Here is a 21,452-nt window from a genome sequence, read left to right on the forward strand (position 1 = left end):
GGCTGGGCCTTTCTCCGGCTGGCCTACAGCCTCCTGGCTGGTCCAGCCATACCAGATGGCAGTCGTTGAACATGAGACCCACAGAGGGACCGACAGGCCAGTGCCTTTTTGGGTGCTTTGAGGCCAGCTGAGGAGGTTAGCTGGGCAGTCCTGGATTTCCATCGACTTGGGGCTGTGTTTGCCCAGAGGGTATTTTCTGCCCTACCCTGTGAGAGCAGAGGTGGGCAGGTGAGGGGCTGCCATAGGGCTCTGAGGTACACAGGAGCAGACTGTGGGCCGGACGCCTGGCCATTGGCCAACCGTGCCATGAGGTGCAGGCTTGGGGTGGGCAGGGCCTCGAGAATCATTGGGAACCAGACTCCCAGGTTCTGTAAAGTCCCCCTTCATCCCAGCAAGCTGTGTCACCTGAGAGGAACCTTTCCCCTCAAAAGCACCTCAGAAGCCTCCCTGTCCCCAGAGACTGACTTTCCAGGTGAAGGCCCAGGACCGGTCCCAAGGGTCCCTGCTGCTAGTGTGCCACCATCTGGCCTGGCTTCCAGCCCCTCGTGGATGGACTGGGTGACCTCTGGCAAGGTTGGGGCCTCTGTTTCCCCCATCTGTAGCATGAGGACAGTAACAGGGTCCACCTGGCAAGGGGGGAGGTGGCGTCAAGTGGCCTGCCGGGAGACAGGAGAGATGTAGGGTCATCATCAGAGATGTAGGGTCATCATCAGCTGCGGTTGTTTTTAAGGGGCCCAGAGGAGCGTAGGGTGAGTGAGGTCCTCGCTTGGGGATGAGAAGTGGCACCACGCTGTGCCTCAGGGCTTTGCTCCCTTTAAAAAGCAAAAAAAAAAAAAAAAAAAAAAAATCACAATACCCATCCCGCCTTTATTTAAAAGGTTGATATTTTATCATGGATTTTAAAATTAATTCTGGTTTTTAAAAAATAATTACTGTAAATTCTTATTAATCTTGGTTGCTGAGTTTTTGGTTTTCATTTTTTATTTTTTGGCATCCTCTTAATTTTTATGCCCAGGGCAAGCATCCTGTTTGCCTTACTCTGGGCCTGGCTCTGGCTTTAATGATGATACTGGCTAGAGCAAGGCTGATGGAGCCCCTTGGGCTGGGGTGCTCACACCACCCCGCAGGCTTTGTCAGTAGCTGCTGGCCTTGCAGAGTAGGGGATGATGGCTGAGGTGGGGACCCGGAGCCTGTGATAGAGGTGGGTGGTGACGTGCTAGGACTCTCAAGGTGGCTGATTCCTGAGGTGGGCTCAGGCCAGGCCCTGGGAGAAGGGCAGCACTGTGGGCCTGATGCAGGATCCTCTACTCCCCAAGGGAACCTGGGCCTTTGCCCACACTGCAGGCTCTTCCCAGCCTTAGCTGGCTTGGTGGGATGTGGATCTTGGCTGGGTTCCAGCTGGGGAGATAGGCTCAGGCTGTGGGCCTTGCAGATTAGGGGAAGAGGGAGGAAGCAGGGAATCCCTGGGCCTACCCCTGCCGCTCGCCCCACACCTGCCTTTCTATTCCTGCCTTTCCAGTGGGTTCATGAGCTCATTCCTTTCCTGAGCATTTAGCTTATAGGCCCCTGGACATACAGAGCTGCGTGCAACCTGACCCTGACCTCAGGGAGCTCACAGTCCACCAGAGAGAGACACACACAGAGCACATTAAATCCAGTGGGAGAGGGGATCCCTGGGTGGCTCAGTGGTTCAGCCCACTGAGTGGCTCAGTGCCTTCAGCCCAGGGCGTGATCCTGGAGTCCCGGGATCGAGTCCCACATCAGGCTCCCTGCATGGGGCCTGCTTCTCCCTCTGCCTGTGTCTCTGCCTCTCTCTGTGTGTGTCTGTCATGAGTAAATAAATAAAATCTTTAAAAAAAAAATCCAGTGGGAGAGGCACCTGGGTGGCTCAGGTCATGATTCTGGGATCCTGGGATCGAGTCCCACATCAGGCTTCCTGCATGGAGCCTGCTTCTCCCTCTGCCTATGTATCTGCCTCTCTCTCTCTGTCTCTCATGAATAAATAAATAAAATCTAAAAAAAAAAAAAAAAAGAAAGAAAGAAAGAAAGAAAGAAAAAAAAAAGCCAGCAGGAATGGCTATTAAGAAGGGTCCAAAGGTAGTTACCACAGAGTAGGGGATCCTCTGTCTGCCTGGGGGGGTCAGGAGCTCTGAACAGCAAGTGGGCTTTGTTGTTCAAGTCCATGGAAGGATTTCTCCAGAGCTTGTTTGGGATGTCCTCAGCCCCTGAGCCAGGCTAGGGTGGAGGGGATGAGCATGGGAGAGGGCCAGGAGGTAAAGTAGAAAGGTACTCCTGGGAGGAGGCTGCACCCCTCAAAGCTAAGAGGCATGGTCTGACCATGTATGGGCATGAGGTAGGGGAGATGGAGGCAGAAGGGGCTCCCCACGCATGGCCCTACTGTGTGGTTGGTGGTGCGTACCAGGACTGGGGGTGTGGGAGTACCTGAGGATGGAGGTGGTGCTCCCCCCCATGTCCTCCCTGGCTGCAGGGGCAGCTGGGCAGGGCCCCCTCAGGCCCCCATTCACTGCTCCTTCTCCTTCCAGATCCTGGGCGCGGTGATCCTGGGTTTCGGGGTGTGGATCCTGGCCGACAGGAGCAGTTTCATCTCTGTGCTACGTAAGGGTCCCTCTGTTCCCCCACCCCTCACCTCCCGCCCCGCCCAGCTGGCTCTGGAGCGGTGGGCCTGGGCAGCAGGCAGGGCAGCTCCTGAGACGTGAGCCTCAAAGCCAGTCACTCTTCCAGCTGACCTCAGGGCCTTGCCCAGGTCCTGTGCTGACCACTCTGCTGTGGGCCCCTCTGCAGGGTTTTTCGGAAAGAATTTTCTCTCCCTCCCCACACAAAGCTGCTGTTGTCTGAAGAACACTGGGGGTTGAGGGAGTCTTGCTCTCCCATCGGGGCCCTTTCCCCGCAGCCCTGACCTTGAGAAAGCCTCTTACATTCCCTGTCCCTCCGTTTGCCAGCTCAGCAAGATGTGGGCAACAGCCCCTCCCCAGTCATTCAGGGAAGTGTAGGAAAGGCCGGGAAAGACTGATTGTCAGGAGTTGATGGTGTGCCTACTGTGCGCCTGGTGCCAGCTAGATGCGTCAGGCCTGTGGACCGAGGGGAAGTCACCAGCCCAGCCTCCGTTGTTTGTGCTCATTGTGTGCCAAGCCCGGGGCCCAGCATTTTGCACATGAAAATTGCCTTAATCCCACAACAGCCCTGCAAGGTATTCTAGTCCCACCTTACAAATGAAGAGATGTGGCTCAGAGAAGTGATGCCCCTGGCTCGTGTTCACAGAGCGTCAGTGATAGGTGTGAGACTTGAACCCCTAGAGCTTTGATCCTAAATGCTGCCCGTGGTAGGGGGAACCCAGCATGGAAGCCCCTTCTCTCACTATTGAAGCAGAAGGAAAGAAGCCCAAAGCACTCCTGCATAGACGACGAGAGCCTTTCCAGGTCTACTCACAGCCTCCCCCAGGAAGCCTGCCAGGCTTGCTGCACTGATCTCATGGGCACCCTGAGGTGGAAGGGAGGCACAGCTGAGGGCCCCAAGTAGCACAGTGATGCCACTCCCCTCAGTGAGTGCATCCTTGGCTCACTTCCCTCCCAGCTGCCGCTGAGGCAGCAGGTTTGGCCTCAGGCCCACGACAGCTGCTTGATTTGAATAAAGCGGAACCAGGCTAGGATGGGTGATGGAGAGGCCACACCTGTCACTGTGGCCCCAGGGGGCCAGGCCTCCCCTCAGACCTGAAAGGAAGCAAGGATGGTCCACCCTCCAGCCACATCCGATGCAGCCTGGGGCTGGCTGTTAGTTCTGCCTCCTTCTGGGGGGCTGCAGACTGGGGGCTTGGGTCTGCATTTCCCACCCCTGCTCCCTATGCCTTCCCAGTGGGGGACACTTGCTCCTCCGCTCTGATTAGGACCAGGCTCCCCCACTTCCTGGCTGTGGCCCACACCCAGTGGGCCCTGAACCGTGGGGCAAAGTCTCAAGGCCCAGCTCACCTGCTGCATCTCTGTCCTCTGCACTTCGCCCCCGGCCGCAGGAACCCTCCTGCTGCCCTTCTGGCCTCCTCCCTGTTTAGTTCGCAAACTCTTGAGCTGCCAGGATCTAGAGGTCCCCTAGATGCACCCGGAATGTTTGCACAAATACAAGGGCCCTGGGCCCACCCCAAGGGATTTGACTCCATTGGTGTGTGGGTGGTGGGCCTGGAGCACTGTCGTTTTTTAAAAACTCCCCAGGTGATTTCCCAGGCAGCCAGGGTGCAGAAGCACTGATCTAGCAGAAGGAAAGATTTGCTAAGAGTCACACAGCACATAAGGGCCAGGGCTGTGACCCAGGACTCCTGACCTGCTCTGATCCAGGCCTGCGTGACACAGCTCTTCCCTCACCTAACTGAAGCCTCACTGAGTCCACAGGGTGAGGTGTCTCTGTCCCCATTAAACAGTGCAGGAAACTGCAGCCACAGAGAGGGAAAGTAACTCATCCCAGGACACACAGCCAGGGGCTGGAGCTGGGATATGAACCAGGCGGCATGGCTCCTGAGCTCCCACACTCCGAGCCCCTGTACTGCAGGGTTCCATAGGTGTCACGCATTCCTGCCTTAACCAGAGGGAGCAAGCGCCATGGTGTGGAGCAGACTCTAGGGCTGGGCTGCCGAGGTTCAGATCCTGGCTCTGCTGCCTGCTAGCTGGGTGATCCTGGGCCAGTTACTTCACCTCTCTCTGCCTCTTCATCTGGAAAATGGGAGTAGGAATAGAGTATATCCCATAAGGTTATGGCGAAAAATTAAATGAGTTAATATACAAGAAGCATTTAGAACAGCTCCTCCTAAATAGTCACCCCTACGTAAGTGATTGTTAAATTGATAATGACATTTTTAGGAAGGAGGATTTAGTTCGATTTTAAAGAGAAAGAAACAGAGGCCAGCGAGGCCAGCGAACAGCTTGCCCGCATTCAGAGCCGGTTAGCAGCAGAGCTGGGATTAGACCCCCTATGTTGTTGCCTCGGGTCTCTTTCATATTGGGCCGCTTCTACCTCGCTGGCACCTGCCGGGCCCGGCAAGACCAAGATGTTTCTGCCATGCACAGCGGAGGGCCCCCCCTTCCTAAGTCAGGTTGCTCAGATTGGGGCCAGCCTGAGACTCCGGGTGAGGTCAAGGACTGGCGTCCACTAGATGTTCTGAGAAGCCGAGACCCCGCGGCCGGGCTGGCCTCCTGGGGGAGAACCTGAGTTGGTGGTCTCAGCCCTGGGGTCTTGCCTGCTGCCCTCCCGCCCCCCTGGCGCTCCCCGCTGGGCTTCAGGGCTCTTAGGGACAAATTAGATTGTAAATCTACCCTCAGCGGCCTGTTGTGGAAATAAAGCAGATGATTCGGATAAAGGGCCTTGTTCTGGCTGGCACACAGCGGATTCCAGGCCGTGCCAAGTTCCTTTTCTCTGGGAGTAGTCCCTGGGAGGAACCCGAACCCGGGAAGCTTAGAAAAAGTAGCACTGGGTGGCTTCCTCCTGACCATGCTGATTGCTGAGAGCAGGGCTGTCAGGGCCTGGAATGAAAGTGGGGGTTCAGTGCCAGGAACCCCCCACTCTCCCCCCAGCAGGGCACTGTCTCCTCCTGCCCACATCCCCGCCTGCCTGGGGGCTCCTGCAGAAGAGCTGGGCGGGAGGCAGCCTTGCCCTGGCACCCTGAGAGCAGAGTGGGCTGGCCAGGGCCCTTCCTGAGCTCCAGAACATCCTGTCTGACCAGGAAGTGGAGCCAAATCAGGCCCTCCTCTCCACCCACCCTTCAGCTTTGTAGTTACTTCTTTAGGGCAGGAACACCCCTGGGTGGCCCGGGGTGGGGCCCTCAGCTTTCCGAGGCCCCCCAGGTTGCTGGCCAGTGTTCTCCTTGCTGACGTCACTCCTGCCAGCTCTGGACATGCCCCCCTTAGGAGAGCACAATAATTTGCAGATTCCAGGTGGTCTTGCAGGAAAAGTCTGTCCAGTTGTGATGGACCCAGGAACCTACATCCCTAAGAGGTTCCCCTGATCTGCTAATGCACTCCAGGATGCTCTCCAGCTTTCTGGAAACATCCTGCCCCAGCTGCCTCCTGAGGGTGCAGGGGCTGTGGTGGGAGGAGTCTGCAGCCCCCTGCCAGTGGGGGAGGCACATTGACCCTGGCGCTCCTGGCATATGACCACCCCTGGGTAGAGCGCACCTCGTCCAGGTGGGCTGAGAGTGGGGGTGAGCCACGACCTGTTCTGGCAGGGGATGTGCTGGGCTTCTTGGGAAATGCTGGTCCAGTGCCCCGACCTCCACCCACCTGGTGGGCTCTGTCTGCCCACGGCCCTGAAGAGGGTCCCTTGCCATTGGGCCCCTCCCTCCATGCCTGAAGCATGTCACCTGTCGGACTCACGGTGGCCCGTTCTGTCTCCTTCAAATACATCAGCCTCACTCCTTCCTCCTTGCTGTTCCCACTGCCTGGAACTCCTCCCCCTCTCAGATCTTCACTAGGGCTGCGTCCCCATTCTCCTCTCAGCTCAAATGTCACCTGCTCAGTCCAGCCTTCCCCAGCCACCAGCCCACTCCCTGCCCCACGGCTCTCTACATGGAGCCGGCCTCTGTGTCTGTGTGCAGCTCTTCCCACAACCAGGAGATCTGTTCCAGGCACTTATTGTCTCTATGCCCCCACCCCACTGAATGGCAGCTCCTTGGTGTGGGGACCTCCTCACTCCAACTTCTGTATCCCCAGCAGCCAGCACCCAGTCTGGCCCACGGTGGGCACCTGGTAAACTGGTTAGCTGAATGAATACGCGCCTGTGTCAATAGGTGTGTCCCATGCGTCAGGGGAAGGAGCCTGCAGGTCTCTAAATCCCAGCCCCGCCCTGGGCCCCCACCTCTCTGAGCCTCAGTGAAATGGCTGGGCCAGTGCCTACCAGACAGAGCTATGTCAGAGCTGGGGTTGGTGTGTGTGGAGCCCTAGGGACACAGGGAGTGGGTGGGACAGCCTGGTATTTACCGTTATAGGGACAGGGAGGAAAGCAGGCCTTTAAAGCCTGTGACCTCAGCAGGGGGTGAACCTTCCAGGCTGTGGTTCATTCATTCAGCACACCTTTCGGGCGACACTTTGCTGTGCCAGACGCTGTTAGGAGTGCGGTATAGCTAGGGGCTCAGCAGGGATCAAAGTCCCTGTCCTTGTCCAGTTCACCTCGAAAGGTGGGGTCGCAGACAAGAACAGCAGTAAAACGTAGCTTTTGCAATCCTAAACACCAAGGAGAAAATTAAGAGGACTGGGGATTAGGATAGATTGGGGGTGGAAGGGAGAGAGGGCACACATCCACAGGAGGGATGCGGGGGGAGGGAGCAGGGTCCCCGTGGGTGGGGCAGGGGTGGGGGGCTGACCCCAGTGCTCTGACTCCAAGGGGAGCGGTCCCAGACCTTGGGGCCCTGCTCCTGGTGGTGTGCCTGGCTGATCAAATGCCCTTCTTTCCACCCCAGAGACCTCCTCCAACTCCCTCAAGGTGGGGGCCTGTGTTTTCATCGGTGTGGGTGCCGTCACCATGTTCATGGGCTTCCTGGGCTGCATCGGTGCCATCAAGGAGGTCCGCTGCCTGCTGGGGCTGGTGAGTTCCCTGTTCACCAGTGGGGCCTATGCTACCCTGGGCCAGCTGTGAGGTGGGGGCACCTGCAGGGGGCCATGCAGCTGACTCCATGCTGCTCTGTGTTCCAGTACTTTGCCTTCCTCCTCCTCATGCTCATCGTCCAGGTGGCCGCTGGAGTCCTCTTCTACTTCAGCACAGGCAAGGTAAGCATCCTTCTGGCTGGGCTGGGCTGGGCTGAGGGAGAGACAAAAAGGCCTCTTAGTTGTCACAGACAAACTCATGAGGTGCCCAGCAACTCCCTGCCCCACCACCCTGGGTCCTTCGGTCCCTGTGACCTGCTGGGATATAAGGGGGGACAGCATCTTGGGTGGAGTCGCTGCTGGGCCTGCACACAGCTCTACCCCAGCACTTTGTAGCTGTGGGGCAGCGGGGAAGCCACTCGCCTCTCCGTGCCTGTCTCACCTTTCTGCAAACGAGGGACAGTGATAAATTTGACTTCCAACGTTCTGGCGAGGATTCCGTGAGATTATCTTAGTAAAACACAGCACAGTGCTTGACATGGTAAACGCCCAATAAATGTTGTTTTTCTTGTTTTTATTCAAGCACCTCAGCAAGTACTAAATCCATGTCACTCATCCACAGATGAGGCCCAGGGAGGAGACTGTCAAGAAAGAGATTAGTTTTGTGGGGCACCTGGGTGGCTCAGTAGGTTAAGCGTCTGCCTTTGGCTCAGGTCATGATCCTGGGGTCCTAGGATGGAGCCCCGCATTGGGCTCTCTGCTCGTTGCGGAGCCTGCTTCTCCCTCTCTCTCTGTCTACTGTTCTCTCCAGCTTGTGCTCCCTCTCGCTCTGTCAAATTAAAACAAAAAATTAGTTTTGTATCACAGAGAAGGCACTCAGCTTTAAGAAATAGAAAATCAGGCTGACTGCGGCTTCAACTCTAAAGACATTTGCTGTCGACTTAACCAGAAGTTGGGTTGGACTCTCAGGGACCATGCTTCCCACTCTCTGTTCAGTATCCTCATCATGCCGCTTGCTTCTTCACACCACTCACCTCATGGTCACAAGACAGCTGCCACAGCACCAGGCACAACATCTGTACTGGTGTAGCCAGAAGAAAGGGCAAGGGGCAGTGCCAGCCACCCCCCGCCCTTTTATCTGAAAAGCAAGTCCTCCAACAGTCTTGGCTAGACTGGGTCACAAAGGCACCCCTGGCTTCAGGGGGACTCTAAGGACAGAGGCATAAGGGAGAAGAGAAGCTGGGAATAGCCACTGGGTGAGACAGTCAATGGTGACTGTCAAGGTGACCCCCTATGGAACACCTACTGTGTGCACATGGCATCTTCTGGAGGCTTTACACACATTGTCTCATCCTCACGGCAGCTGTGCCCTGTGTTAGGTTGACAGAGGGAGACAGATACTCAGAGAGGTTAGAGCAATAACATCACAAGAACTAAAATCCTCAGCACCCTTGCAGTTGACTCAGGGCACACCCTATACTACTGAGTACAGTGCCGACCACTTTACTTTCATTCTTTCATGGATGCTCTCCATGCCTCCCCTGTCAGGGTAGCATGAGACTCCCCATCCAGCAGGGGAGGGGCAAAGGCACCCAGCCTGCCAGGGGCCGGGCCAGGCAGGGGCACAGACTCCAGGACTTAGACCCATGGCACACGGCCCGTGACCCAGCGGACCCTAGGACACCCGCCTTCCTCCAGCACTACGGTTCTCATCCACCGACTACGCAATCAGAGCAGGTGGCTAGTGGGTTCATTTCACCACTGGAAGGTCCAGTTGCCTCAGATCACCCTTAGAAGGAAGGTGGGAGGGCAAGTGGGGGGCTCAGCCAGTGAACAGCAGAGCCCGGATTTGAACCCAGGCAGCTTGCCTTCTGGGTTCATCAGGGTGAATTTGTCATTGCCGTGGTTCCAACCTGAGTCTGCTCTACTTATCTGTCATCCACGCCCAGCCTGCTTCTCAGGAGAATACAGCTGAGTTCCAGCACAGGGACAGGGTAACTAAAATCATAACAAGAGGTTGGAGTGCACACCGGAGGAGGAAAAGCCATGTCCCGGAAGCCAGGGCACTGGATATTGTCACTGAGGGCTAACTTGAATACTGAGCTTCCCAGCAGCCAAGGCTAAAGGGGAAATAGCAGTTTCAGTAGATGAAAGGAAGCTCTCTTGGCTGTCAGACAGGAAGCTGGTGTTTAAGGGAGGGAAACTCTTTTTCTCCGTGAAAGGATTGTGAGATCCAGTCTTTTGATTTCTGCCCCTTGGCACCTGGGGCTTCTCTGGGACCCAATTAGGGTGGACAAGAACTGGGCCCTGGTGAGCTGGTTTCTATGACTCAGGGGTCTTGGGCGGTCCACCTTCCCACAGTAATAAAGATGGCATCCATCTCTCGGATGCCAACCACATGTCAGGAGCTGGGCTGGTAACTTGATACACATTTCAGTTTCACAAGCGGTTTCCAGTGTAAGAAACTGAGGCCGGGAAAAGCAAAATGGCTTGTGGCCACAGCCACATGTAGCTTGGATGCGTCAGAGTGGAGCATTCCTTCCCCATCCCTCTGACCCAAGGCCCATGCCTCCCTCTACAGCACGCTGCCTCCCTGTGGGCTGTATAATCTGCTTGGCCGACGACCAGCAGCTATGCCTCGGAGGCGTCCCGCGGCCCCTGAGCAAGGCTGGTGTGGCGAATCAGGACTCCGGACTGCAGTCCAGACTGTCTGCCGTACCCGCCCCCCACATTCCCTCCTGCTTTCCCCTCCCCACCAGGCTCCGTGCCTCATGCCCCCTGGTCCCAGCCCAGCTCACCTGGGCCCACCTCTTCTGCAAGGCACAGGGACATTTCCTGGCTCTGCGGGGGAGGTTCTGGCACCATTCTCTGCCCGAGTTGGAATGAATGATTTATTTTTTCTCTCCCAGCACACTGTAAATCCCGCTGGGAGACTAAACATGTCCTTGATGATGTTTATTCCCACAGATGAGGTCCAGCTGGGGAGGTGGGCCTTGGTGGGGCCTGGAGGAAGAGGCCTTTTAAAGGCAATGGGCTGGCCTCCTCGCCCCCCCCCCCCCCCCCCGCACTGTCCAGGCCTCCTGGGCAGGTGGGAGGGCCTGAGCTGCTGGGTTCCCCTCGTCTCCCCAAGTTTTCTCCCGGGATGGCACTGGTCCTTCCTGCCCCGCGTTCCCATCGGCCATTGTCCCCAGGGCAGCAACAGCGGTGGGGTGGGGGACAGGGGAACGGTGGGACCAGGCACATGGCCTCTCAGGCCCTGGGTTCTGTGTCCATAAGTTGAGGGGAGGGCTGCTGGGCCCCCACTCCCACCCAGGGTTGAAGTGAGCACAGCCAGCAACACTTTTATAAGATGGAATGGTGGCCTAGGCCTCGACTCTAGAACCAAACGGCCCCCCTATGTTGGAATCACCTCTCGGAGGCCCTCGGCAAGTGACTCAGCCTCTCCGCTCCACTTGCCTCGCGGGTCAAACAGCAGTAACCACACAGGTCCACTCCCCCTCTGAGCTGCAATTCTGAAATCTAAAAACCACTCCGAAAAGCCGAAATGGCATTTGCAGCTTATTTGATGGCAAAATCAAACCCAAACAGAGCAAGGCTATTTCTGGCCTCTGTGTACCCCATTTAGGTGGCCCTCGGGAACTATGAATGGGAGAGAGTTCGGGGTGTGACACAGACCCCAATCCCTTTCTAAAATTGGAACATTGCTCAGCGCCACAGCACGCTGGGCCCGAGGGCTGTCTCACAGCTCTGTGCTGCGGATCTGAGAGCGACGCCGTATGGGAAGGGCGTAGTGCAGCGCCTGGCCCGGGGCAGATATTTGCTGGCATCATTGCAAGGGTTTATACTGTGATGTTCACCATCATTAACTTCCTTGATGCTTAGTGAGGGCTCAGTAAATGGCAGCCGTTCCTGTTGTCACTGGTGTTAGGATTAGCAAGAGCCGTAGGGGCCAGGATTAGGGAGTGGAGGTTCCTCTGCCTCTTTCCTCCTCTGACTATCCAGCCCCTGTTCTGTGGCCCAAGTCTGGGCTTCCGGGGCCCTGCGTTCTAGGGTGAGCTCTGCCATTGGTTGCTCATGGGCTCGGACGACATAGCCAGCCTCTCTGAGTCTCAGCTGGCATCTTGGGCCTTTCCCAGCTCGACACTGGGATTCGGACTCTCCAGGAGGTGGAGAGTGGGAGAGGGTCAGGAGGGAGGAAGCAAGCACACTCTGCTGGGCATGTGCTGGGCACTGGCCTTGGCACGCTCATGCAGGTCATACTGCTCACCTGCCCCACAGCCCGCACAGGTGAGGCCTCTGGGACTTTGGTGGGTTATGTCAGGGCCTTGGGCCGAAGGCCTGGGGGCTGAGGTTTGGAGGGCAAAGGGCTCGCGTGGGCTGGGTGAACGCTGGGGGTTGAGGTGGTGACAGTGGCCAAGCCGCACCTCTGTGTGCCTCCCAGGGAGGATGGTCAGGGAGCTCTATGATGCCCTCCCCCCTCTTTCCTTTATTCACCTAAGGAGCTCAGAATAGCCAGTGGGCACGTGCCTGCCCTAACTTACAGGTGGTAAGACAGGTTCCCCGAGGACAATGCCTTCTGTGACATGCCTGCTCCCCGTGAGGGAAACTTCCTGATCCCCTGGCCAGGGCTGCTACCAGCCTTGGGGCGGGGGGCAGCTGGAGCCAGGACAGAGAGAGGTGACCTTCGTCTTCCCTTTTGGGAAAGAAAAGAAGGCATCCAGGTGGTCCTTCTGGAAGGGGATCATGGAGAGCAGTGAGATGGAGATTGTTAAGGCCCCGGGTGCTGGGTGCTAGGTGCCTACATGGCTCCCTGGCTGTGGAGGGTGGGGCCTGAGTTGGGCCCCGCCCTCACGGAGCCTACTGGGGCCTGGGGACTTCTGGGGTAGCTGATTGTGTACATATGCAGCCCGATTTCAGGAAAGGCTCAGGTGGTGACTAAGAGTAAACATGCCACCTCCCCCTTCTGCATCCACCATCGCCCTCATGTCCTATCAGGATCCCAGGCTGAAGCCTCAGACCCACTGTATCTGCATTCTGGCAAAGCTCTTGGCGACATATCCTGTGGGAGCCCCGGGAGAGAACAGGAGGGTGTGGGTCCATTTCATTGCTTGGAGAGCCACCTTGTTCTCGAGGGCAATTTGATGCATTTGCATAAAGAGTGTGGAGAGAGCTCTGGACATCATCCCAAGAAGTGGTCAGAGGAGCCAGAGAGGAGGGGGCGAAGGGAGACTAGTCTGGTCTTGAATATCCAAATGGTTTGTCCTAGGAGAGAGCGACCTGATTTGTTTGGTATGATCCCCTCTGGGACTTGGGAGGGAGTGAAGAGGAGAGAACTCAACATTAATGAGTGGAAGTCATTGGAGCTCAATTTAAAATAAAGTGCATATATCAAGAGCGTCCCCACCCCTGCGATGTGCCACTCTGTGAGGTCCTGAATTCCCCGTACAGGGAGCCTTTAAGCAAAGCCTGGAAAAAATATGGGAAGGACTCTTAACATTTGCATGATATGCTACATTCAGAGGTCTCTTCTAATCATCCTCTGCGTGAAAAGTCACACTGCAGGTGAAATGAAAACACAGCATCGTGGTACTGGGGAGTCACCCCAGAGGATGGTGCCGTCTGGGGTCAGGTGGAGATAGTGGGTGGTTTGCTGTGGTTGAGATCTCAGGCTTCTGGGGCTGGAAGTATCAGGGTTACAGCCCTGTCTCTGCTGTTTGCTAGCTGTGTGGTCGTAGGAAATTTAAGCCCACTTTTGGAACCTGCTTTCTTTTCTGGGAAATGGGGAGGATGGTAGTTCCAGGGCTGGCTTCCTAGGCCTGTGATCTGGGCAGTTACATAGCGTCCTCCACTTAGAAGGATCCATGCTTGGTTTATACTCAGATGCTACTGTGTTGAAATTCTTAGTCATTTTTAAGCAAGGGACCATGCATTTTCATTTTGCACTGGGCTGCAATTATGCTGCTGGTCCTGGGCAGGCCTTTTTTTTTTTTTTTTTCCTGGGCAAGACTCTTCATTGCATTGATAATAACGCAACTGGCCTGAGCCGACTGGAGGCTCAGCTGGTCCAGATTTCCAAAGGCTGCCACCAGGACTCTGCCCCTCTCCATCCTGTGCTCCTGCTCTCCTCCGTCGGCTCCCTTCTCAGGCAGGCAGTCCCCCAGCGGAGCCTCAGGTGGCCACCAGCCACAAAGGCCCTCATCTCGCCAGATTAGCAGAAATAGGAGGTCACTTTTAACCTGCCCATCCTTGAACCACTCGCTGTGCCTAGGATGGAGAAGGCGCCAAGTGGCGACCTGGGACTCGCCCGTGTCAGTGAGGGGAGCAGGGCTTCCCAGGCTCGTGGAGGAATCGAGGGGGTGGTTGCCCCTCAGGAAAGGAAGTGCTGTTTCAAGAAGGGAGCATCTGGTGCCCACCAGGTGGAAACCACAGAGGCAGGCCCCGCAGGGATGAAGTGAGAGAGTGAGCATCTCCCCACTCCCCACTCCCCGTTCCTTGCTCTCTCTTGTCTCAGGAACTACCTGGTTGCCAGGGTGACCTCCCTGAGCTCCCAACATGGGCTCCTGGGCATTGGGATCCCAAGGCATCAGCTCTGAGCTGAACCAGCTCCCACAGCGGTGATCCCTATGGCTGGGCTCTGTCTCTCACCCACATTCAGGTCTGCAGGATGGTGTGGTGTTTCCATGGAAACCACCCAGCCTCAGTGGAAACCACCCGGCTCCATCCCTTTTCTCATTTCAGGGGGCCTGAAAGAGGGAAGTCTGGGCTGCGTGGCAACCACACAGAGGTATAAATAGAGACTAGGTCCGCGGGGGAGGGCAGGTAGGACAGCTGTGAGACAGGCGGCTCTCCATGCAAATGCCTCCGGGGGCCACCCCCCTCCTCCTTTCCACGCTTCAGGGATCATCCACCCACCACCCACCCGGGAGGAGAGGTGGAGCAGAGATGGTCGGGGCAGAGAGACCCGGGACCCATGGGAGCCAGCCCCAGCTGTATGACGTAGCAGCTTCTCCGGGCCCTCCTTCACGGGGCCCTGACCTCCTTCAGGGTGTGGCCAAGTGGTTTAAGTGCTGATGGAGCTTAAAGGGTCACAAACTGGGTTCTGGGTCCCGATCCCAGCTCTTCCCTATGTTGGCTGTGTGACCTCCGCCAAGTTAATCAACCTCTCTGGGCCCCGTTTTCCACATCTCTAAAATGAGGGAATGAGGTACCTACCGAGGCCCTAGGTCTGTTCTGAGGATTAAAATGAATTGATGCACTGAAAGTGCTAAGTGCGGGCCTATAACAAGGGTTTGGCAAAAGTTGGCCACCGCTATGGTGATTAATCACCCAGAGGGAAGCTGTGTGCGTCGTCGTAAAGCTCTGTGAGTAAAACAGAGTGCCATGCTGGGAGTTCTATGAAGAGGGAGAAAGGCAAAGGGCAGTCCTGGGGGGGGGGGGGCATTTCCCAGGGTTAGTGGAGGGAGGGGGCGAGGAGCCAGGGCTGCGGGTCCATCCGGAGGATGTGGGTTCTCTGAGGGCTGCGTTTGTGAGCTGCCTGTGGGGTGCTGGCGGAAGCCCGCTCGCTGCCTTGTGAGCCGGGCCCTGAAAACCCCTGCCTGGAAGTACCTGTCCTACATCCTAATTCCCCTTTCCCCTGAACCGGAGGAGGGGGGGCAAGTTTGCAGACGTCCCCTTGGTGGCCGGGCCCCTCACCCTGGGGCTCTGTGGTGACAGCAGGTGGCTGTCCCTAGCTTCTTCATGCTGGCGTGCCAGGAAGGCCCCTGAGCAAGGTCCACGGGAGCAGCCAGGCGGGCCCAGGCTGGGTCTGGCTCTTGGGGGGCCCCCCTGGCTCCCACCTGGGGCACGGGCCCCCGTTGTCAGGTCTCAAGGCAGGTTTCGGTTTTACCTCCCTTTGCAACTTGTTCCTGAAAAGCTGCCGCAGTGAGATCCCCTGTTGAGAGCACCACTGAGGGACCTTTGGTTCCCCGCACCCCTCACCCGCCTTCTTGGGAAATCATTGTTCCCTTGGTGTGGGGTTAAGGTAGAGTGGGCGCTTCTCTCCCGCACCGAGGGACCCTGAATTCCCAAGCCTGGTGGAAGACCAGCACAGTCAGGATTTGGGTTTTGTGGGGCCCGGGGGCAGGCATGAGGATTAACTGGGAGAGCGTGGGAGCACCACCCCCACCCGGTGTGTAGCGTATGGCAGTGACCGTGCACCACACATCTGCCGTGGCCAGGCTTCTCCAGAGACGGTCCTTGCTCCCCTGGATCAGACATTCTAGTGGAGGGGACAGATAATATACCCTGAACACAAAAGAGCATGCAATGGCAGTGCCACGGAAGGAAAAGACAGCACGCCTACCCTTGCAGGTGGAGGAGGGTCAGGGAGGGGGTGGTGGAGGGGGTGGAGAAGGGGTGTGTTCTGTCGAGTGGTCCAGGAAGGCCTTTCTGACAACGTGACTGAAGGAAGTGGAGGGGTGAGCCGTGTTAATGTTTGGGGGAAGAGGATACAGGTGGTGGGCATAGCAAGTGCAAAGGTCCTGTGACAGGAGTGCCACCTCGCAGGAAGCCAGCAAGGAGATCTGTGTTATTGAAGCAAAAGGAGCAAAAAACAGAAAATGAAAAAAAAAAAAAAAAAAAAAAAAAAAAACAGAAAATGAGGTTTGGGAAAAGCAGGGTCCAAACAACGTAGGGCCTTGCGGGCCGTTGCCAGGATGTTGGCATTCTCCCCGAGACGGATGAGAGCAGCGACATGCAGAGATTCACATTTAAAGGGTCCCCCAGCCGCCGAGTGCCACTTAGACTATAGCGCAGGAGCAGTTGGCTCTAACGACACTGGGCTTGGTGTGGTGGCCAGGGGGGCTGGCACCCAGGAGGTGCTAGGAAAGTAGTTGCAATGGACGTTGGTCCATTCGACTGTCAGTATGTCCCCAGGGATGGGGTGGGTGACGAGGGAGGCCGTTTAAGTAGATGTGACCAAAAGTGGGGCACGAGTTTCAGGAAATCCGACCTTGACTCTTGTTCTCCCCTCTGCAGCTAAAGCAAGAGATGGGCAGCATCGTGATGAAGCTCATCCAGGACTACAAGGACGGCCAAGAGGACAGACTGCAGGAGGCCTGGGACTACGTGCAGGCTCAGGTACGTAGGTGGCGGGGGTGGGGTGGCGTGAGGATCCCGGCCTGATGGGTCTGGGTCTGGGCGTGCATGCGCCTGACAACAGTATGCCGGTGGGTGGGTGTCTGTTAGGGACAAGGGGCCTCTGCAGAGTCCCCCTGCCTGGCACCCGGCTAAGCACAGTCCCTCACGCGGGGGGCCCTGGGTCTTGGAGGCTGCCCGTGGCTCACTGTGCTGTGGTCTGTGGCGGAGGGCGAGGGCCCTCATCTCAAGTCAGGCTGGGGAGTCCGTCCTGGGGGTTAAGGAACTGGGTGCCCAGGCCGACATGCTGAGTCTGAGTGAGAGCTACCTCTGGGAGGGTATTGACGTGATGTGCCCATGGGAACCTCCTGGGGTGAAAGGAATGTTCTATCTACATCCTGATCCAACTTGCAGTTATGCCAGTATGTGTGTAAAAATTCATCAGGCTGTTTGTGCACTTTAGTGTATGTGTATTATACCTCAGTTAAAGTGAGAGAGAGACAGACTGACTGAATGACTGATTGGCAGAATGACTGACTGAATAAATGAATCAATGAATGATTGACAGACTGACAGAATGACTGACAGGTTGAATGAATGGTTGACAGAATGATTGAAGACTTCTGACTGAAGACTGAGTGAATGAACGAATGTTTGATGGAATGGCTGACTGACTGAATGACTGAATGAATAATTGACAGAATGACAGAATGACTGACTGACAGACTGAATGAGTGACTGATAGAATGAATGGATGGATGGATGATGGCCTGACTGGCAGACAAGATGACTGATGGACAGAATTGACTGACTAAATGAATGAATGAATGAATGGATACATGAATACATGAATGATGGACTGAGTGAGACAGAATGAATGACCGACTGAGTGAGTGAATGAAGGAATGATGAATGAATAGGTAGATGGATGGATGATGGACTGACTGGCAGACAAAATGACTAAGTGACTGACAGAATGACTGACTGAGTGACTGGCTGACAGAATGACTGACTGAGTGACTGGCTGACAGAATGACTGGCTGACAGAGAGACTGACTGACAGAATGACTGACAGAATGACTGACTGACAGAATGACTGGCTGACAGAGAGACTGACAGAATGACTGACAGTGACTGGCTGACAGAATGACTGACAGAATGACTGACAGAGTGGCTGACAGAATGACTGACTGAGTGACTGGCTGACAGAATGACAGAATGACTGACAGTGACTGGCTGACTGACTGACTGACTGACAGACAGAAGACTGACTGGCCCACTGGGTTCCCAGCCTGCCCTGATGGTGAGCCGGTGGCCGCGCACACAAAGGGGCCCCGGGGCCCAGGTCCCAGATGCTGTGCGCCCCGCTGCCTCCCACGTTCGGCCTGACCCACAGTTGCCGACTCTCGGGGACCCTCGGGGACAGCTGGTGCGCGCCCTGGGCGGGGCTTCCCGCGGCACCAAGGCCTCCGGGTCACTCCCGTGTGCCGGGCGCTGCCGGGGATGGTGCCGCTGCCCGAGGCTGCTCCCGCCTGTAAAATGGGGCTACGGCTCGTGCTCGCCCGACCGTGGCACCTGCGCGGCGCTCCTGGGGCACGCGGGTGACGAGGGTTTACCGGCCACACGCGGCCACGGAGGACGGATCTTGGCAGAGGGCCAAGGAGGGCTCCTACTTCTGCCCAGTGCGAGGTGCCAGCCTCCCTGCCAGAGGGGGGCAGCCAAGTGTCTCCCTGAAGTGGGAACAGGAGAAAGGAACCTTCTGGAGCAGCTGCCTGGCGCCCCAGAACGCCTGAGCGTGCTTGGCTCGCCCCCTGCTGGCCGCCCAGAGATGGGAGGGAAGCAGGTGGAGGATAGCCCCACGCCCTCGGGCAATGGCATGGAGTGTATCCATGTGAGTCCCCTTAATCCTCCCGGAGACCCTGGCAGAGTGGCTCGTGTCATCCCATTCTCCACGTGAGGAAGCCAGGCCTGGCGGCTCGCCCGGGCGCAGGGCACCGGCCCTCCCTGACTCGGTTCCACCTGCCCCTGGTGGACTTGGCCTCTCAGATCCCAGTCCCATCAGCATTTCAAGCCCAGACGTGATCCAAAGCCCTCGGGGTCCCCTTCACGAGCCCCACAGAGGCCCCTTCCAGCACAGGGAGCCCAGAAGGGCCTCTCCCCTTCTGGAACTAGACCATTTTCTCTTCTAAAAGGCACAATTGACCATAACTCCTTTTCACCTTGGCAACCAGGAAGCTCAGAGCCAAATCCCCAGCATGTACACAGCAGCTCGATGTGGAGCTGGTTCCTGTGCTCTCCGGGTGGGGCCCGGATACCTGGCCTGCCCCGTAACCACCGTGTCCTCCCAACAGCCCTTTGACTTCGGAACCTTGGTTACCCCATTTTGCAGACGAGGAGACTTGAGGAAAGCACTTAAACCAAAGTTAAGCCGCTGGCGGATGGCAAGGCTGGGATTCGAACCCAGTAGCCAGACTCTAGACCCTGCACTCTTTTTTTTAAGCAGTTTTGTTTTTTTAAAGTAGGTTCCACAGCCACCCTGGGGCTTGAACTCACGGCCCCGAGATCAAGTGTTGCATGCTCCACCCACCGAGCCAGCCAGGCGCCCCTAGACCCCACACTCTTACCTGTGTGTCCTTCGCCCTTCATGTGTCCACACGTCCGTGTTCTCTTTGCACCGCAACGGTCCCTCCTGTCCTGCCTTTACTTTCCTGCTCCTGACTTCTCTGTTTCTTGCTGTTTTCATATTTATGGTGCGTGTTTCCTGAAAGCCCCTTCAAGTTCCCTGTGGCTCCCAGAAGCCAAAGTGAAGCCTAAACGCTAATCCTGGCGGTTCGGCTGGGACGAGTGGGGTGGCAGGGGCGGCGGCGGGCGGGGGGGGGGGGGCAGCCCTGAGAGGGACAGATGTGAGTCCCCGTCCTGGGGGACCCCGCCTCTGCCAGTGGGCGTGAGCGGCCTGTGTCCCCCGCAGGTGAGGTGCTGCGGCTGGGCCAGCTTCTACAACTGGACGGACAATGCCGAGCTCATGAACCGCACCAATGTCACCTACCCCTGCTCCTGCGAGGATAAGAGGGAGGCCGACGACAGCTTCCTGGTGCGGAAGGGCTTCTGTGAGGCTTTCAACAGCACCAGGACCGAGAGTGGAAACAACCCCGAGTACTGGCCCGTGTACCGTGAGGTGTGTGCGAGGCCGGAGTGGGGATGGGGTGGGGGGGTGGGGGGCACCTGTGCCTTCAGGTACTCAGGCCCCTCGGCTTCTCCTCCCTTCTTCCCTCCCCTCCACCCAGAACCTCTCTCCGCAGGCCCTCTGGGCTGGGGTGGGCCCTCTTGGGCTTCTGCGTCTATGGGGCAAGGGGTGACGTGACCGTGTGCTCCCCTTCTAGGGCTGCATGAAGAAGGTGCAGGCGTGGCTTCAGGAGAACGTGGGCATCATCCTGGGCGTGTGTGTGGGCGTCGCTGTCATCGAGGTCTGAGTCCCTCCCCCCTCCAGCTGCCCCCCCCCCTCCAGCTCTGCCCTCTGGGATTGGCCCTGCCTCCTCAGGGAGGCTGAGCTCCATCCCCTTCTAGAGGCCCCAGAGCAGGCCTGGCCTGACCACTGCCCCCCACCCCAGGGGGCTCCCCTACTGCTGAAACCCCAGGCTGGTCACAAGGCTTTAGTTGTGGATCTGCTTAATCCCACTCAAAGCCTGTGAAGCTCAAGGACCTGGACCATGAGATGCTGTTCTGGGGCCTCCGGGGGACCGGGTGGCCCTGCCTCCCTCTGACTCTTGCCCTCTCCCTCCGTAGCTCCTGGGGATGCTCCTGTCCATCTGCTTGTGCCGGCACGTCCATTCTGAAGACTACAGCAAGGTCCCCAAGTACTGAGGCACCTGCTGTCTCCCACCTCCCTGCCTGCCCCCAGGCTCAGGGCTCCTCAGGATCTCCCTGGCTCTCCTCCAGGCTCACCCCCCACCTCAGTCGCCCGTACCCATCCTGTGCCGGCTGGAGGTGGGGGGCTTCCTGGGGCCTGGACCCATCTCCCCACCTTTCTGTCTCCAGACTTGAGCCCCAGCTGCCAAGCTATTCTGTGGCTCCTCCGCTTATTGCCCGCCAGGATTCCCTTAGCAACCCAGAGAAAATGCTCCCGAGGCATCCCTGCACAGGTAGACTGGGTCTCTACCTGCCTTGGGATCTGTGTGTATTGGATGGGGGAAAATGTATTAAACTTTGGGGTGGGGGTGGGGGTCAGATAAGGCACCCTGGGCTTCAGGGGACTGCCCACTGCGTGGGTAAACTCTTTTGTCCACTCTAAGGCTTCTCTCTTTGGTTTCTACATTTTCATTGAAGGTAGTGGGAGAGGGTGGGCCTTACCTGACACGAGTAGGAGGAGCAACCCTTCTGCAGGCCAGCTCCAGCCTCACCCGGGCAGCTCAGACCAACCTAGGCCACGTGATAAGCCGGGCCGAAGAGGGGCCGCCTGGACCGGGGCTCCGGACTGGCTCTGGGCTGCCTAGGGAATCCCGGGGGTGAACGCTTGGGGCCCGGAACAGAGCTGGTCCTGCATTTGCCAGGATCCCGAGCTGCCCAGGGAAGTGAGAAGGATGCTCTCCCCCAGGAGAAGCTGAGGCTGGCCTGTCCTTTGCCCCCTGGGGAATGGGTGGGTGAGGCTGTGCCCTGCGAGGGAGTGCGGAGGGGCTCTGTGCATAGTTCCGTAAAACATGTTTGCGATGTGACAGCTAACTATTAAAGAGGATTTGTAACAATCCAGCTTGCTGCCTGGCGGTG

At 57.3% G+C, this 21,452-nt stretch overlaps 1 protein-coding gene and 1 long non-coding RNA gene across 11 annotated transcripts in view; one reads left to right on the forward strand and one right to left on the reverse strand.

The window, feature by feature from the left end:
- CD82 (CD82 molecule) overlaps positions 1-21,434 on the forward strand; it is a 52,415-nt gene extending 30,981 nt beyond the window's left edge. For 9 of the 10 annotated variants that reach the window (XR_012013792.1, XR_012013793.1, XR_012013794.1 and 6 more), the window contains 7 exons: positions 2,544-2,616; positions 7,454-7,578; positions 7,686-7,760; positions 16,593-16,694; positions 19,660-19,866; positions 20,072-20,155; positions 20,475-21,434. Coding sequence is in view for 7 of the 10 variants with exons in the window: in XM_072790520.1 (XP_072646621.1) it covers positions 2,544-2,616; positions 7,454-7,578; positions 7,686-7,760; positions 16,593-16,694; positions 19,660-19,866; positions 20,072-20,155; positions 20,475-20,552 (744 nt within the window). In the remaining 3 variants the exon portion in view is untranslated. Of the gene's footprint in view, positions 1-2,543; positions 2,617-7,453; positions 7,579-7,685; positions 7,761-16,592; positions 16,695-17,976; positions 18,583-19,659; positions 19,867-20,071; positions 20,156-20,474 lie in introns of those variants that run through there. The other variant, XM_072790513.1, reaches the window with a different exon arrangement.
- Positions 7,630-10,507, reverse strand: LOC140612661 (uncharacterized). Its single transcript, XR_012013795.1, has 4 exons — positions 10,376-10,507; positions 8,884-8,947; positions 8,251-8,406; positions 7,630-7,791 (listed from the first exon to the last, which is right to left on the reverse strand). It is a non-coding gene; the product is annotated as an uncharacterized lncRNA (long non-coding RNA).
- Positions 21,435-21,452: the final 18 nt, after the last annotated feature.

The sequence above is a fragment of the Canis lupus genome, chromosome 21, assembly GCF_048164855.1.
Source record: "Canis lupus baileyi chromosome 21, mCanLup2.hap1, whole genome shotgun sequence".
NCBI lineage: Eukaryota > Metazoa > Chordata > Mammalia > Carnivora > Canidae > Canis > Canis lupus.